At 54.7% G+C, this 15,745-nt stretch overlaps 5 protein-coding genes across 5 annotated transcripts; 2 read left to right on the top strand and 3 right to left on the bottom strand.

Moving 5' to 3' along the window:
• Positions 1-175: 175 nt before the first annotated feature.
• LY79DRAFT_547202 (WD40-repeat-containing domain protein) lies at positions 176-1,846 on the bottom strand. Its single transcript, XM_060557299.1, has one exon. It carries the CDS (start codon positions 1,837-1,839, stop codon positions 220-222), a length of 1,620 nt encoding a protein of 539 aa, XP_060416310.1. The 5' UTR covers positions 1,840-1,846; the 3' UTR covers positions 176-219.
• A 356-nt stretch (positions 1,847-2,202) lies between these two features.
• Positions 2,203-5,941, top strand: LY79DRAFT_547204 (uncharacterized protein). Its single transcript, XM_060557300.1, has 3 exons — positions 2,203-3,396; positions 3,446-3,543; positions 3,594-5,941. Exons 1-3 carry the CDS (start codon positions 2,490-2,492, stop codon positions 5,763-5,765), a joined length of 3,177 nt encoding a protein of 1,058 aa, XP_060416311.1. The 5' UTR covers positions 2,203-2,489; the 3' UTR covers positions 5,766-5,941.
• A 3-nt stretch (positions 5,942-5,944) lies between these two features.
• Positions 5,945-8,714, bottom strand: LY79DRAFT_547206 (amino acid permease). The gene is made up of 5 exons (XM_060557301.1): positions 8,131-8,714; positions 8,002-8,072; positions 7,819-7,946; positions 6,724-7,762; positions 5,945-6,614 (listed from the first exon to the last, which is right to left on the bottom strand). Exons 1-5 carry the CDS (start codon positions 8,291-8,293, stop codon positions 6,378-6,380), a joined length of 1,638 nt encoding a protein of 545 aa, XP_060416312.1. The 5' UTR covers positions 8,294-8,714; the 3' UTR covers positions 5,945-6,377.
• A 1,846-nt stretch (positions 8,715-10,560) lies between these two features.
• LY79DRAFT_511278 (HEAT repeat protein) lies at positions 10,561-13,836 on the bottom strand (the record flags this gene model as incomplete). Its single annotated transcript, XM_060554249.1, has 2 exons — positions 10,561-13,734; positions 13,783-13,836. 2 exons carry the CDS (start codon positions 13,834-13,836, stop codon positions 10,561-10,563), a joined length of 3,228 nt encoding a protein of 1,075 aa, XP_060416313.1.
• Positions 13,837-14,249: 413 nt separating this feature from the next.
• On the top strand, positions 14,250-15,741 carry LY79DRAFT_547209 (uncharacterized protein). Its single transcript, XM_060557302.1, has 3 exons — positions 14,250-14,717; positions 14,772-15,016; positions 15,071-15,741. Exons 1-3 carry the CDS (start codon positions 14,373-14,375, stop codon positions 15,345-15,347), a joined length of 867 nt encoding a protein of 288 aa, XP_060416314.1. The 5' UTR covers positions 14,250-14,372; the 3' UTR covers positions 15,348-15,741.
• The last annotated feature ends 4 nt before the right edge of the window (positions 15,742-15,745 follow it).

Below are 15,745 nucleotides of genomic sequence, written 5' to 3' on the forward strand. Positions count from 1 at the left end.
AATTTGCAGACCAATACGAGACACCCCCGACGCGCCGATCAGTGGAATCCACGAACCAACCCCGGAGACGGCAACTTGGGGCCGATCCTCCGCCCGTCGTCTGAACTTCACCGTCAGGCAGAACTCAATCATACACGCACACACCCACTTACGGGTACAGCAATTAAATGGGATATCTTGAATTATCATTGTTGTTTGCACAGTTACTTTTTTGTTCTACTATTCGTCGTCATCGTCGTCGTCGTCGGAATCATCCGAGGCCTCATCAGCCTCGTCCTCGCTCTCCTCCACTCCCTCTGGCCGGGGTATCATGGTGAATGCCGCCACACAGGTGATGCGGTTGTTTGTGCTATATGTTCCCAGCAGCTTGCCAGCCTGCTTCGCCTCGATCTTGCCCTTGCCCTTGCCCTTGCTCTTGCTGGACTTGAGCTCCTCCGCGCCCACCTTCCATAGCCGCACCTTCCCATCGCTGCTGCCGGCAACTACGATCAAGGCCGTCGTCGAATCATTCTTGATTTGCAGGAAAGCGGTATCCTTGATGCGGCCAACCACACCATCCTCCTTGCCGCCGATTTGAGCAATCAGCTTGGCACTCGACAATGTCTTGTCCTCCGAGTCGGGTTTCTTCAGATCGTTTGTTGCCGTGGAGAAGAATAGGACCCGTCCGTCCTCGGTTGAAACTGTGAGCAAACTCGATTCACTTTCGCCGTCAATGGTGATGTAGGACAAGTCGTGGATTTTAGTCCGCGTATCGGACATGACGCGGCATTTGGGCACACTGTCCATACCGAAGACGATGGCATCTCGGTCGAACCCAACCGCGAACTCGTCCTCGCCGTCCGCCTTTCCCCATACTACCCGCCGGCCCTCACCGGTAGAGATTCTGCCCTCTCCGACCTCCTGCAACATGCTGCGGCTGAAGTTCAGGACGCCGGCCTTCTTTCCAGTGACGAGGTTCCACAACCGCATGCACCGTTCGCCCTTGCTGACGCTGATCATCAACTTCATGCTGGGATGGATCGCGAAGTCATTGACACCAGAGGGTGTGCCGCCAAAGGGGGCAGTGTCACCACTGGGTCTACCAGAGGCCTGAGCTATGGGCGCCTTGATCGTCGACAAGACAGACCAGTCTCTTGTTCTCGCGACGGCGATGGTGGAGTCCTCGCTAGAGGAAAGCAGCTTCGACCGTGTAGGGAAGGCCAATTTGGTGATGCTCGATGAATGGTGCAGTAATGTTCCAACCTCGCGGTTCTTAGGATTCTCAAGAACTGGTCGAGCAGAGACGGCGGACAGAAGCTCCTGGTTCTTACGGCTAGGGGGGTGCGCCGACAGATTGTAGAGGTTGATGCGCTCGTCAGTGCTACCGGACGCCAGCAGGACCTTCTGGCCCTGGCCTGGAACCGGGGCAGAGAGAGGCGACAGAGCGATGCAGCGGATGGCTGAAGTGTGCGCAGAGAAAAGGAACGTGTCGGCGAATTCGACCTTTCCTTCAGGCTTTATCGTAGCAGTGATACCATGAAGGACTCTGTCGTAGGATCCGGTCACGATCTGGATCGTCAACTCATCCGCCGGGGCGGCGCTCGAGACTGTCTCCTTCGAAGCCGAGCCATTGGTAGTCGACTTGGCCTTCTTCGCAGTTGCCGTGTTGGCCGCAGGGGTCGCCTCCGCAGTCTCGGCTCTCTTTCTTTTTGCTACCATTCTGAATCGTCTTCGTCGTTGTCTGTTTAAGCGCGAATAGGGTTTTCTAGCGTGCGAGATAAAAAAATAAAATAAAAAAAAAGATGTAGCTCTGCAGCGCATCCAAGCGGCTCGAGATCGCCCCCAAGTAGGAAAAACCATAAAAAAAAATTATCGGCCGCTCGAAAGAGTCTCTTATCGTTATCGTGTATCGATAAGCAACTACGTAAGAGTACTCCGTACCTGAGCTGAAGAGCTGAAGGGACAGAGTGACACCCCCACTACTGTCGGGATCTTGGCCTGACCGTTTACGGGATCAGATGAGATTCACAGTTGTCGCCGCCTGGCAGTACCCATTAAATCATGTATAGTAGCCAATGAAAGCTGCATCCTGCATAATCCGACAATTCCCTGACTTGCATTCCGAAACATTGAACAGAGTGTGCCAGGGTCTTGGTTAGCTCCCCCAAGCCTATGCCAGCGCTCCACCACTAACAGCGGCTGATGGGCGCTCCGTATTACCTACTGCGAACCACGCACTCAAGGTTGGGTTCAGCTTGACGGCAACCTAGAACCAACTCATCAAAGACTATAGTAGACACCATCGACACCCAAAGAATGGCTTGATTGTGCCTTTCTAGGGTCGCCAACGCTCTTCGATGCCACTGTCGTACTTGTAGTCCTCTATCCTCTCGCTCTCCCTCTCACCGACTTCAACTCCCGCTGATCCTCTACTTGCCAAGTCCCCGCTGCCTCGGGCGGCGACACGACACCTACTGCCGACAACGCATCCTCGAACGAATACAGCCAACATGGCATCGTACGGTCATCATATGCCCTCTTCGGCTCCACGAGCCGCCCATCCTGCCACCTATGGCGCCCCAATGCCTGTCCCTGTGCCCACGGCGCCTGCTGGCACCTTCGCACCTGGCACGAAGATCCAAGTTGGCGGTCACAGAGTGGTGATCCAGAAATATCTGTCCGAGGGAGGTTTCGCTCACGTCTATCTGGTCAAGCTCCCGAAGCCTGTCGACGGTACGGACATGGCTGTTTTGAAGAGAGTGGCTGTCCCCGATAAGGAGTCCCTGAGAAGCATGCGAGTTGAGGTCGAGACCATGAAGCGGCTTAAGGGCCATCGCCCTATCGTCACATACATCGATTCTCATGCGTCTGAAATGCGGAATGGAGGCTACGAAGTGTTCTTGCTCATGGAACACTGCAATGGAGGTGGCCTGATCGACTTCATGAACACGCGTCTCCAGCACCGCCTGACCGAACCCGAGATTCTCCACATCTTTACAGACATAGCTGAGGGCGTCGCCTGTATGCACTACCTCAAGCCGCCACTACTTCACCGCGACCTGAAAGTCGAAAATGTCTTGATTCTCAGCCATGGTTCCCAGAAGCGTTTCAAGCTTTGCGATTTTGGATCCGCTGCGCCGCCCAAACCCGCGCCCCAGACCGTCGTCGAGTGCAGGCTTCTTGACGAGGACGTGCAGAAGCACACCACTATGCAGTACCGAAGTCCAGAGATGATAGACGTCTACCGAAAGCTTCCCATCGACGAGAAGTCTGATATTTGGGCTTTGGGCGTTTTGCTGTACAAATTGTGCTACTACACGACGCCCTTCGAGGACCAGGGGCAATTGGCCATCCTCAACGCAAGCTTCAAATACCCCAGTTATCCCGTCTTCTCAGACCGCCTGAAGAAACTCATTGGTAAGCTTGCATAGACGTGGTCCATACCTTGGTCACTAACGTGAATCAGGATCCATGCTGCGTGAGAGCCCACAGGCCCGACCAAACATCTACCAGGTCCTCCGTGAAGGATGTGTTATGCAAGGGCGTGATGTACCCATTCAAGATGTAGGTTCTCCCAGAATTTATCTTCTTGACTCTCAATTAAAATGTAACAGATATATGCTGGGGGACAACGCTCCGAGCCGTCGAGTCGATCTTCGGCGATGGACAGGCCACAACCTAAGCCAGTTGTTGGCGCAGTTTTCTCCCCTCCTCCACAACAGGAGAATGCCATTCCCGACATAGTTCCTATGAGGAGAGGAAGGTTGCCGGCCGCGAGCCAACAACCGCAACCCCAGCAAGCCGCCAAACCCGGCCCGTCTCCCATACGAGTGACTGACGGGGATCCGTTTGCCGCTTTGGACGCACCGGCTGCTGCTGCTGCCGCTGCTCCGGCGGCGGCTGCGGCGGGAGACGTTGACGAATTCGCATCTCGCTTCCCGCCTTTGGATCAGTTTTCCATCCTTCATGAGCAAGGCTCTAAATTCAACTTTGACTCGCATACTCCTCCCCCTACGCAGCAACAGAGAGTCCCGGTTTCGCAACCGACTGAGAAGCCTAGGCATCAGGCATATCCGCCGGTACATTCTCCGCCGAAGAACCCGGAGTCGGCGCGGCCGAGGACTGTCGCTCCGGCCGTCACTGCTTCTTATACGCCGCCGACAGTTAAATCTCCTCAGGCTGCTGTGGGACTTACGAAGACGACATCTGCCCCTTCAAAACCAGCCGAGGTGAGCAGAGCACATGCTATCATCAATAAGAATCCCGAATTGCAGGCCATCTCGTCTCAAACCCAGGCCCAGTACCATCCTCAACCTCAGCCATCTAAATATGTGTCGACCGGCACGATGACAACCTCTCCACCAGGAGAGCAACAACCTCCCCAGCCGGTCCCGGTGTGGCGGGTTCCCACATCGGACCATCACGGGTCGTCTAGCCTTCCTCGTCACGAAGACCAGAATGCGTCATCTAGGCCAGGCGGAGAAGAAGGACCACTGCCTCGGAACTCTTCGTATCAGCTGCGCCCGACCCATGTCCGGCATCCATCGTCGTCGCGACCGTCATTGGAAGGCGGACGGCCAAGCCTGGATCTTCTTGATTCAAGCAGTCAGTCAAGAAGATCCACTGATGGCCGTCCCAGGCCTGCCAGCACCTATCTCGAGTCAAACCTTGACTTTTTGCGCGAAAAAGAAAACTCTTCAAAATCCGTTCCTCCCCCTAGTCTCATGTCTCCGAAGTTTCCTGACAGAGTACCATCGCCTGCAATGGCGGAACCAGAAGAGGAAGCTCCCATCGAATCCAATGTTGAATTTTTGCGTAGTATAGAAGAGTCGGACTCGAAGAGAAGGGACTGGCATTCGAAACACGGCAAACGCGGGAGTCTCAGTTCTCTCTCCGGGACGAAAAACATATTCGCTGGAAAGTTTGGCGATGCATTTAAAAGGTTTGAAGGAAACCAAGCACCACCGCCTGCTCGAACTCCGTCGCCGCTCAAGCAGCTGGAACGTGGCGTGCTGACCCCCATTGAGGGGTCGGAGGCCACCGATGGCCGGACCGACGATGGCAAGGGGCACGAGGAGATCGAAGACACGCCCGCGATGAGACGGGAGATTGAACGCCTGCGTCTCGAGGAGGAGGAGCGACGGGTCGAGGCTGCGGCCGCCGAGTACCGCCAACGTTTCTCCAGCCAGCCAGGCAGCTCTGCACCTCTACCCAAGAGTATTGGCGGGGTGTCCCGGGCTGTCAGCATCCAGAACAGGGTGCAAAACCTGTTGAGTGAGGGCCAGAAGTCTTCGGTCCAGGTTCCGCGCACTGCTCAAGGTTACGGCGTGTACACAGACTCTGCCGCGGGCCGTCTGGACAAGCAGCTTCCAGATATTCCGAGGAAGCCGGTAGGCAACGCCAAGCCTCGGCCTATGACGCCGTCCAATTCACAAGATGTCATGGTCAACAAGGTGCGGCCGCCCGCAAGCGAGCCTCTGCCAGCAGCGGGACGGTCCACGCCCGGCTCGCGACCGGTGGCACCCCGAAAGCCGATGCACCTCAACAGCCTGCCGACCGGCGGCCGACCAGGCTCGCCGCCGAAGCAGCACCAGGCTCCGCCTTCCATGTCTTCGGAGCACCTTGTCGGCGTTGGACTCCCCGGGCGACCGGTGCTGGAGATGTCGGCCAAGGAGAAGGACGACTACGTCCAGGACTTTTCGAAGCGATTCCCTAGTCTGGGCTCAATCGAGATGGTAGAACGAGATCTCGCAGCGGAAGCGGGCGAACAGCGCACGAGTAGATAGACCATCCTGCCGACCACAACCGGTTCTTGGCGGCGGGTCGATTCCAATACTGATGGGTTGGGCTTAGAATTAAATATATACACTGGATAAGCGAGCGTAGAGATCCTCACATGTTTTGTACGCAAGCAGCATCGCGTACTGAGTCGACATATCCTTTCAATAGAGCACTTTCCTGTAGACAGGAAGAATAGTCTTTTTTCAAAGACACAGAATGTGTTTGTATACGCTTGCATGTATTGTGGCCAAATATGTATTCACTAAATACCTGTTCTGTGTGCAGCTGCCCTTGGCATCTCAAGTTGACCGAAGTGATTTGAGTTGCCGAATGCGGCCTCGAGGTGTCAAGTTTAGAGGGCCAGCACCATTCCGCGAGCTTTGACGAAGGGGGCGTAGTGCTGCCGGATTGTTTGTTTGATGGGGATCATAATTAGTGTTATGTATTATGAAATGCTCCCGCGGTCTCCCGACCCGGGTCAGTTTGTTGCCTCCAGCTACCACATTCTCTCCTTCTTACAAGCTCCATCACGCTTTCCTAATGTAACACCATCCCCTTCTCAAGTGAAGATGGGGGATTGCGCACAGCCGAGACTGCGCTCTCCTTTCTGCCGTTGTCTAAAACAGGCCGCCAAGCATGCGGCGAGGGAGGTTGGTCCAGGTCTTTGTGGGCTCGGGCTCGTCGCTGGGGTCAGCCAGCACGACGCCAGTCTTGAGGTCGACATCGCGGAGGCGCACGTACAGGGTCCAGTCGCGGGAGATGACCTTCCACAGGACGTAGAGCAACAAGACGATGGGGGCGGCGAGGTAGGCCTGGAAGAAGGCCTTCGCGTCGGGCTTCGCGTTGGGGTTGGGCTGAAAACAGCAGCATTAGCGATGGGTTTCTTCTTCGATGATGTACGGGCAACAGACTACCCCCAGGGCCAAGAAGGGAAGACATATGAGGCACGGAGGAAGCACTTACGTAGAGAGCGTTGTAGAAGGTGGCGATGAGGCAGACACAGTTGAGAAACAAGCCGATGGCGCTGCCCCAGATGCCCAGGGGTACCTTGTAGGGGATCTGTTCGAGCGTGTAGCCCTGGACCTTCCAGGCCATGCGCATGCGGATGTGTGACAGGCAGATGGAGCCCCAGACGAAGAAGAACGAAAGACCGGACAGGGCAAGGAGCCAGTTGAAGACGGTGCTGCTGTCGGCAGACTCGCCGATGAAGGCGAGCAGACCAAAGGCGAGCTGGATCAGGACGCACCAGATGGGGCGGCCGTGCTTGTCGACATAGGCCAGGATGCGCGGGGCCATGCCACGCTCGGCCATGGCCTGCATGGTGCGGGTGGAGCCGAAGGTGCAGCTGTTGGCGACGGAGATGACGGAGATGGTGATGACGGCGTTGAAGATGGATGGCAGGACCTTGATGCCGGCGTCCTGGATCGCGAGGACGAAGGGGGAGGCCTTGGTGTTGGCGCCGGAGGAGCCCAAGAGACGAGGGTCATCGGCGGGGACGATGAGGCCGAGGATGAAGAGATTGACAATGTAGAAAAAGGCAATGCGGAAAAAGACCTGCTTGCTGGCTTGGGGAATGGCCTTGCGGGGGTTGTCCGACTCGGCAGCAGCGAGGCCGACGAGCTCCGTGCCGCCAAAAGCGAAGGCCGCCACGACGAAGACACCGGCGAATCCGTTGAAGCCGTTCCGGAAAGCACCCGGGTCGTGCCAGTACTTGGCACCGAGGTAGCCCTTGTCGCCGACGCCACCACAGTTGATGACGATACCGAGGATGATGAAGCCCGTGCAGGCGATAATCTTGATGATGGAGAGGATGAACTCGACCTCTCCGTAACCTCGGACGCCAAAGACCTGGATGACGGCGAGGACAACGAAGAAGACGGCGACCCAGATGCCCATGTTGAGGTCATCTCTCCAGAACTTGATGGTGATACTAGCGGCGACGAGTTCAAAGGGGAGAATGGTCAGCCAGGCAATGGCGTAGTCCCAGCCCATGGCGAAGCCCCTGGGAACTTGTCAGAATGTGCTTGCAATATGTGTGTCGCTGCGCGGGAGACTCACCAGGAGGGATCGACGAATCGGCAGACGTAGGTGTAGAAGGCACCGTTGACAGGGTACAGGACAGCCATTTCAGCGAGAGCTTGGGTCGTGAACAACAACATGACTGCAACGATCAGGTAGCCAATGATCTGGTCGTCTCATAGTTAGCAAGGAGAAGCCAACCAGGAAAGAAAGAGAGCATACCAGAGCAGCCGGGCCACCGGAACGAAGAGCACCACCGGATCCGACGAAGAGACCAGCACCGATTGCACCGCCTGTGTGATGCAAATCAGTACTTTGTAACGTATCGTTTGTGTGTAAGTCGAGGCATACCAATGGCAATCATCTGCATGTGTCGGTTCTTGAGGTTTCGCTGGAGGGTCTCGCCCTTGTGGACAACGCCGACCTCCTCATCGTGAGAGCCATCATAGCTGCCGACGGTAGGCTCCTTGGCGTGGGTTTTCTCGTCATCGACGACGACGGGCGGGGAAGGCATTTTGGCGGGTGTCTCCAAATATACTTCGAACCCCTCGTTGATGGTATAGAGACGGACAAGCCGGTGAAGGACGAAGGCACAAGCTTGAGTTCTGGAAGGCCGGTGCCGAGAGACCCCTGGTATATATATGTATATATGTATAGATGCAACGGGACAGAACAGCGATCGACGGCTCGTGATAAGAGTGGGAGACAGTAAATTATCTGGCACGACGCAATCTTCCTTTGGCCCCGGTTGCCTACCACAAGATGTTCCAGTACCATGGGGTCAGAACTCTCTGGCCTGCAGGCTGCAACCCATCCGCCCGGCCACGCCACCGCGTTGGGAGACAAGTCATTCATGAGACCTAGACCCTTGGCTACCCTCGGACGAAAATCAACAAGACAAGCTTTGGCCGACGATATTACGGCCCACTCCCCCCCCCCCCCCCCCAAGAAGCCTGATCCAAAGCAGATTAGAGCCAGCCGGGGGTGATAACATTGTCACCCGGCACGGCGTGCGCTTTGCTCAATCAGGATAGTGCACTCGCTGGAGCTTGGTCTACGTCGCATGGTAGTGGTGGTGTCAAGCCGTTGGAACGAAGCCAATGATTGGCGCAAGAGGGTTTGATATCTCGACTCGGCGGCACTCTGGGATCCGACACTACCTCCACAGGTTCTCTGGACCAGCCACCCCTTCCTCCCCTTGCACCGTGCCCCTGTGAGGATGGTAAACTTGCAACGGTACAGATAAGGAATGTAAAGTTCGAGCTTGTTCCATGACCCAGATTGAGAGCAACGCTACCGGTACTTCGGGATCTAGTGCTTGCCATTGGGCGTGCTGCTTCTGCCTTTTTATGCATTGTCTCCCAAGACTGTTTGGCTTTTGACGCTCCAACGAAGAAAGCACAAAACAAACGACTTGTACCAGCCGGGCTCGACACGGCAAATGGGTTTGCTGTCGTTGTTGTGGTTCCGAGACGGTATATGTAGAGGTTCGGCCTCTAATCAACAAACGGTTAGAGGCTCCGAAGGATGAGAAGGGGCATTCCGTCTTTGGCGATAACGCTCGAGCACACGATTGATGGACCCCCGTGACGCGGGGCAAACGATTCGACAACGACAACAATGCAGCCGCCACAACCCGTATCCGAGAAAACAATTGCCGCATATTGTCGCTAAGTTCTAGTCGTTCTGGAAGGTATGTTCCAAAATGCCAAGCAGGTCAGACTGGGGCGGACTGGGGAGTCTTGATTGGACGGCGAGTGGACGGTAACCGGTCGCGTCCCCCCAATGCAAAATGACATGGTGCCACCATGATAGCAATCAGTTGCGTCGCAATTTCAAAACGAGTAAGCAGCGCACAATATCGGCTACTCGTGCCGGGGTATATATATAGCAGTTGCTTCCAAGGTCCGAGAAAGCTGCAACTGAGAAAGACTTGTTGGGGATGGGAGTTGAGGGTATCGACACCTGAAGTCCATAGGTCTCTGGGCGCCGAGAAAATCAAGCTTTTGGGAGAAGCGAGATGCAGGAACACTATTGGCCAGAGCGAGGACCAAGCAATATAATGCATCTTTGCCGCTTTCTAGCTCCTTGGCCTCCTGTCAACCCCCATCTTCCGTCTGCATGTCCTGCAGAACAGGCCTTCGGCTTGTCGCACTCATATGTCCACTTTATATCGAAACGAGGTTGATGTACTTCTGCGCTTATCTGCCAATGGCGATGGGGCAAAGGGGGCTTTTCGTGGAATCATTCGTGAAAACCATGTCGTAACTTACGTTGGCAATTGCCCTTATCATGTTAGGTGGTTTTGCCGTTATCAGTCATCCCCTGCCATTGTCGAGCCCGGGATCGCCGAAGAAGCTAGAGGTGGCGTGTTACCCTACGCCAGCCGGTAACCATGTCCGTGTGCTTACATAGTATACATCAACCGGGCGTAGGGCGTTGCGCTTCACCAGGCGTCCAGCCCGCACATGATGCTCAGTTGCAAACGCTCCCATTTCTGGCTCTCAGGTTTAGCACTTCAAGGTCGACCCGAACGCCGTGCAACATTCTAGCGTCCTTCTAGCTTCTCTCAAGCTGTCGGCTGGCCCCAACAACCGCTGAGTGCTGAATGAATCTGATTGGATGGCTCGGGTTGATGTTCCATAGCCCAATGCCAAGGGGAAGTCCCTGCAGAAAACAAAATAGTTTACTAAAATTCCACCTGAAAACGAGTGTAGTATCCGTGGTAATCTTATTCAACACAGGCTTGTGTCTAGCACTGTTCCATGGATTTGGCTCAGCTCAGCCCAACCCCGTCATTGGCGCAAATGCGAAGCCCTCAAGTTGCGGCGTCTTCAGGGGTTCGATATGCCCTTGTTGATACAACACCAGCCAAACGGCATCGGCATTTACCGCTTCTAACGCCTGGCGTGCCTCGGGGTCCTGGATAATCACTTCGGTTAGGAGCTCTAAGAACTCGTCGAATACCTCTGCCTCGAGTCGAACATGCGAGACAATGGACATCAGCAGACGAACCACGGCGTCCCATATCTGTGCGGCTTGGGCGAATTTTCCCAGGCCGCTGAAGGTCGAGCCAGAGGTTGTCTCTGTAGACTGATGCGCTAGCAGGTCCCCTTTTGTTCGAATGGGAATCAGGACATCCTGACTTGCAGATGCTATCATCTGGCCTGGCCTGGCACTTTCTCGAGGTGAACTCCCTTTGCTCCGAGAGCGAGCGGCCTCTACCTTCTTTCTGCGACACCACTTGCCAAGCCCATCCCACCATTCTGTCTTGATCCTGGAGCCCAAGAAGTCGCCGGCTGTGGTACAAAGAATGGAGAGAGCATCGCATGCTGAAATAGTAACAAAGGCCTCAGCGTCGTATAGCCTGCTGACGACCACAGGCCAGACAGCATTGACAAGGGGAAGAAAAGAGTCCTCGTCTCCTGACAGAGCTGGAGAGACAGTCGCCAACAGATCGAGCAAAGATTTCCGCAGCGTGGGGCTCGGCGATGTAAGATAATGCTGTGTCAAACCCGTAATTCGTTCTAGCAGGGTATACGTCGGCGTCTTTGGCGGTCTCTCCTGGTCGACTTTATTACCTGTTGCATCTTCATCGTCCTCAGAATCTTGTTTAGCCTTGCCGTTACCGTCGCCCCATGGGGCTTGGGGATGCCCGCCAGCGTTTCCGAGAGTGGTATCGACAGCTGAGGCTGCAGCCTCTCTCTCGCGACGCTTCTCCAGTAACTGGACAATATCCTCGATTGTCACCATGTCGCTTGCTGCCTTTCTGTGACTCTCAGGCCCGTTCTTTCGGCCCTCGAGGAGAAGTTTGTCCGATTTGACACCCTGGTTGACAATTTCCTTCAGGACCGAGAAGAGACTCTCCACAAAAACGGGATAGCCGTGATAGTTGTCCAAGGCCGCAAACACGGAAGCCACGACATCGTCCAGGTAAGGAAGCAGGCGCGGTCCGGTCAGTCGAGTCATCATGATCAACACCTTTGTGGATGCTGGAGAGATGTCGAAGGTATTGAGGCGCAGTGAAATGGAATTGATCATGTAGTCAACGTTCTCGATGATTAGCTCGGAGACACTGGTATACCCACAGGAAACGGCCAAGATATTCAGAGTCGTAATGGCATGCTCCCTCAGTTGTGGGATTGAAGAACCCAAGAAGGTCGTAATTGGGTACAACACGTCGATAAGTTCCGGTCTGAATGCCTCGCGAGATCGAGAGGCTGCAAAGGAGGTGACCTCGAGCGCTGTTGCCTCTAGTCTCCAGTCGACATTTGACATTTCTAAGTGAGAGTCGAGCAGCACCACTGCGAATGAGTATAATTCCTGGAAGACCAAGTCGGCACCATCACTGGGAGAGCTTAGTGAGGTGAAGTCCAAGAGGTCATCTAGGTCGCTGGATCGAGACAGAGCGCTCTTGACAAGCTCAAAGCTCAACCAGAAGGACGACGTCTGAATATCACCAGTCGAATCTCTGGCGCAATCCAACATCTCGGCGGCGAGCTTGGTCTGTTGGGAAGCCGGGCCCACGTTGGATAGCAACTCGAGCACCGCCAATCTTGTACCTAACTGACTCTCTTGGTTCAATAGGACGCTTTGATACTGTCTTGACGCATCCCCAGCTTTCACTATATCTTGGTTGTACCATGAGGCATCCGTTGCCGTTTGGTCCAACACTTTCTCTGGCTTGGCTTCAGTCACCAAAGAAGTGACGCTGTCCCGTAAAGCCGCTGCTATAGACTCGTCCAAGAGTGAAGAGTCCAGCTGGAGACTGCTGACCAGAGACATGCCCCTCATCAAATTTCGAACCGCCGTCTCTTTTTTACCTTCGTCGGCGTACTGGATGATTCTGGGCAAGCTGGTGATCCAGTTGTAGCAAGTGACTTTGACGGTTTCCCCAAGCTCGGGGTAGATAATTGCCAAGTCCTGCAGGCTTGTTGCTACTACGGATGAAGTCTGGTCGGCTGGCGACAGAATCATGGCGGTCTCTACGAGAATCGAAGAGCAGTTATCCAGCGAGATATGGCACTCGTCGAGAAGCCCCAGGCATAACGTCAGCAGAGCTTCGCGCACGTCTTGCGAATCATGCGTGCGGAGCTTTAGTATAGTTGCTAAAGCCAACTTGATTTGTGCTTTTGTGGCGGTTAGCCATGCCGGACTCAATACCCCACCCTGGTCGGCATTGGAAGAGCCGTTGGCAGTCGGCCTTGCGGTAATGCTTCGAGTCCTGATATCGCCGAGAACTTGCACAATGACCTGTTTCATTGACCCTATAGAACCAACGAGAACCCTGTTCTTCTCTCTCGGGGGTTTGGCCAGGAGCTTTGTTAGGGAAGACACGATACCCGGGAGGAACGAGGCGAGCGCAGCGTGATCTTTGACGCCCGTGTAGAAGCAGCCGAGTGTGCGCAGAGCTTCGAGCTGAATTTCAGGTGTCCTGCCATCTGTGACACACTCTAAAAGTACAGTTATGGTGTGTCCCAGTGTGGGAATCAGCTTCTCTTCGGTCAGCGCCTCTGCTGCTTTGGCTGAAGTACCAGCCACAGTGATGAGGGCTGTCAGGGCCCTCAGTGACTCGAGTTCGGTTTCCTCGGGCAGATCACGGGAATCCTCTCGCCCAGGCACGCCACCAACGATGAAAGTGAGTAGGATGAGGAGCTGCTGCAGGATCTGAGGCGAGATGTTCGACTTCCAACCATGGATGATGATGATGGTGAGACACTTGATGGCGACCTCAATGAGGCTTTTGGGATATTGATCATGGTTTCGAAAGACATGGGAGAGCGGAAAGAAGACGTAATCGGCAAGCTTCTCGTCAAATACGGTGGCATCTCTGTTCACTTGATCGTTGAGGATACCAAGTAATTCCCCAGTCAACTCGGAGAGCCGTTTGAACGAGGATGCTTCACCCTGCTGCCTGATCGCTAGCTGACTGATGGAGACACAGCTTGGCTTGAGCTGGTGAGGAGGTCAGCGAGTGCTCATGGCTGATCGAAGGCTACGAACCTGTTGGAAGAATTCATTCCGAGCCGGGTTTGCGTTGGCCAAACTAGTCGCCATTGTGAGGTATCACTCCGCTCATGCCAGTCCGGAAGGATCTGTGATGCTGCTCGGCTGCGGGTTCAACACGTCTGAACGGAATAGTGCTCACTTTAAAAGGAAGACTGATGATGGGGTGATGTTAAGTATAGCTGAGAATCAAGCGGTTTTCAACTTTGCTGTGGTGACGTGAGAAGCACGTCCTGAAAGACGTTGCTAACTTCGGCAGCTGTTCCAATCGGGAGCCTTCCTTTACAGTACAGCTAGCAGTGAACCCCACTGCCGGATTGACTGTACTGGGGGTTCGTCAACCTCCAGTGTACCTAAAAATGAGGTCTGGGTCGGCAACAGCAAGCCAAGCACTGAACACAGGGGGTGGTTAGCAGCTCTTGCACCAAGCGCTTCCCCTCCCACCTTATTACATCAGCAGAACGATGCCATCTCCAACTCTGCAATGAAGTGATTGATTGCATCTCGCGCAAGCCATATCGAGCATACTCTTCAGCGGCGGAGTCAACAACGACTGAGCCTTGTGTTCCCACCCATCCCAAATAAAAATGTCGTCATCGCCATTCTCTTGCACTGTTCACCATTACGAATCCCCGACCTCTCATGCCAGCGCCTACGAGATCGGCCCATCTGAAGCTTCGAATGCGATACTCTTCATAGGAGGTCTCGGCGATGGCCCCCATACTGTGTTTTACACCAAAACCATCGCCACACATTTAGATAAGACGGGACAAGACTGGTCCATCTTTGAGATCCGAATGAGAAGCTCCTTTTCCGGCTACGGCTATTCGAGCCTCAAGAACGATGTTGAGGACATCTCGGCCCTCGTGAGGTATCTCCGAGGCATCGGCAAAAGGAAAGTTGTCCTTATGGGCCACTCAACTGGATGCCAGGTACGTGGAGCCGGTCACAAGACGTATGAGGGCTTTCTTTACTCACTTTACCAGGACTGTGTGGAATACACCAAGCACAAGGAGGACCCCGTTGATGGCTTCGTCCTCCAAGGCCCCGTTTCCGACAGAGAAAGCATCGTTGACTCTACCGATTCGGCATGGCTAGAGAAGAGTTTGGAATACGCAGAGGATATGATTTCTAAGGGTAAGGAGGGCGAAGCGATGCCCAAAGACCTGGTGCCCCCTTTCTTCTCGACGCCGATGACAGCATACCGCTGGCATTCTCTTGCAGCCAAGGGGTACGTAACCCCGTCTACTCATTATCGCAGCTTGTACGCTTATCTGGTTCATAGTGGAGATGATGACTACTTTTCATCCGACCTCGAAGAGTCGTTCGTGTCCGAGGTCTGGAACCGGTTTCAACAGCCTGTCATGGCCTTGCAATCCGCCGAAGACGAGTTCGTCCCTGCCAAGATTGATAAGCAAGCTCTCGTGGACTCCTGGAAGAAGAGCAGCCCCAAGGTGCACGAGCTATCTGGTCTGATCCCGGGTGCAAGCCACACGGTGAAGAACCTAGAGTCGCAGCAATGGTTGGCAGAGCGGGTGGTTCAGTTCATCCAACAAATATAAGATAAGACCTCGCCGTGTCTCCCTACCACATGACAGAGCGTCTAGCGAGTCCACAAGTGGCCAATAAGTGAACAACTCGTGCAGAGTAATGAGTTCAGATGTATGTTACAAGCGGCCGGCGGACGTGCCTCGGGATGATGCGACCTACTTTCAGTTTTTTGTCCGCTTTGCATAGAAGACACTCCCAAAGTTTCCGGGTTTTTAGCCCAACTTTGTTTGTAATAACCCCTCCTCCTCCTCCCCCGGAATAGGAGCGGAGGTCGGCGATGTGTAGTGCTAGTCACCGAGACCCCACTCTTTTCTGTTAATGGCCCGTGGCGATGCCCAATGCAGGTCGGCGACCCCAAGTGCGGGCTGGTAATGCGATCGCGGGCACCGCGAATACTTAATCCCTGGGC

Source organism: Colletotrichum navitas (genome assembly GCF_030913465.1).
Source record: "Colletotrichum navitas strain CBS 125086 chromosome Unknown LY79scaffold_16, whole genome shotgun sequence".
NCBI lineage: Eukaryota > Fungi > Ascomycota > Sordariomycetes > Glomerellales > Glomerellaceae > Colletotrichum > Colletotrichum navitas.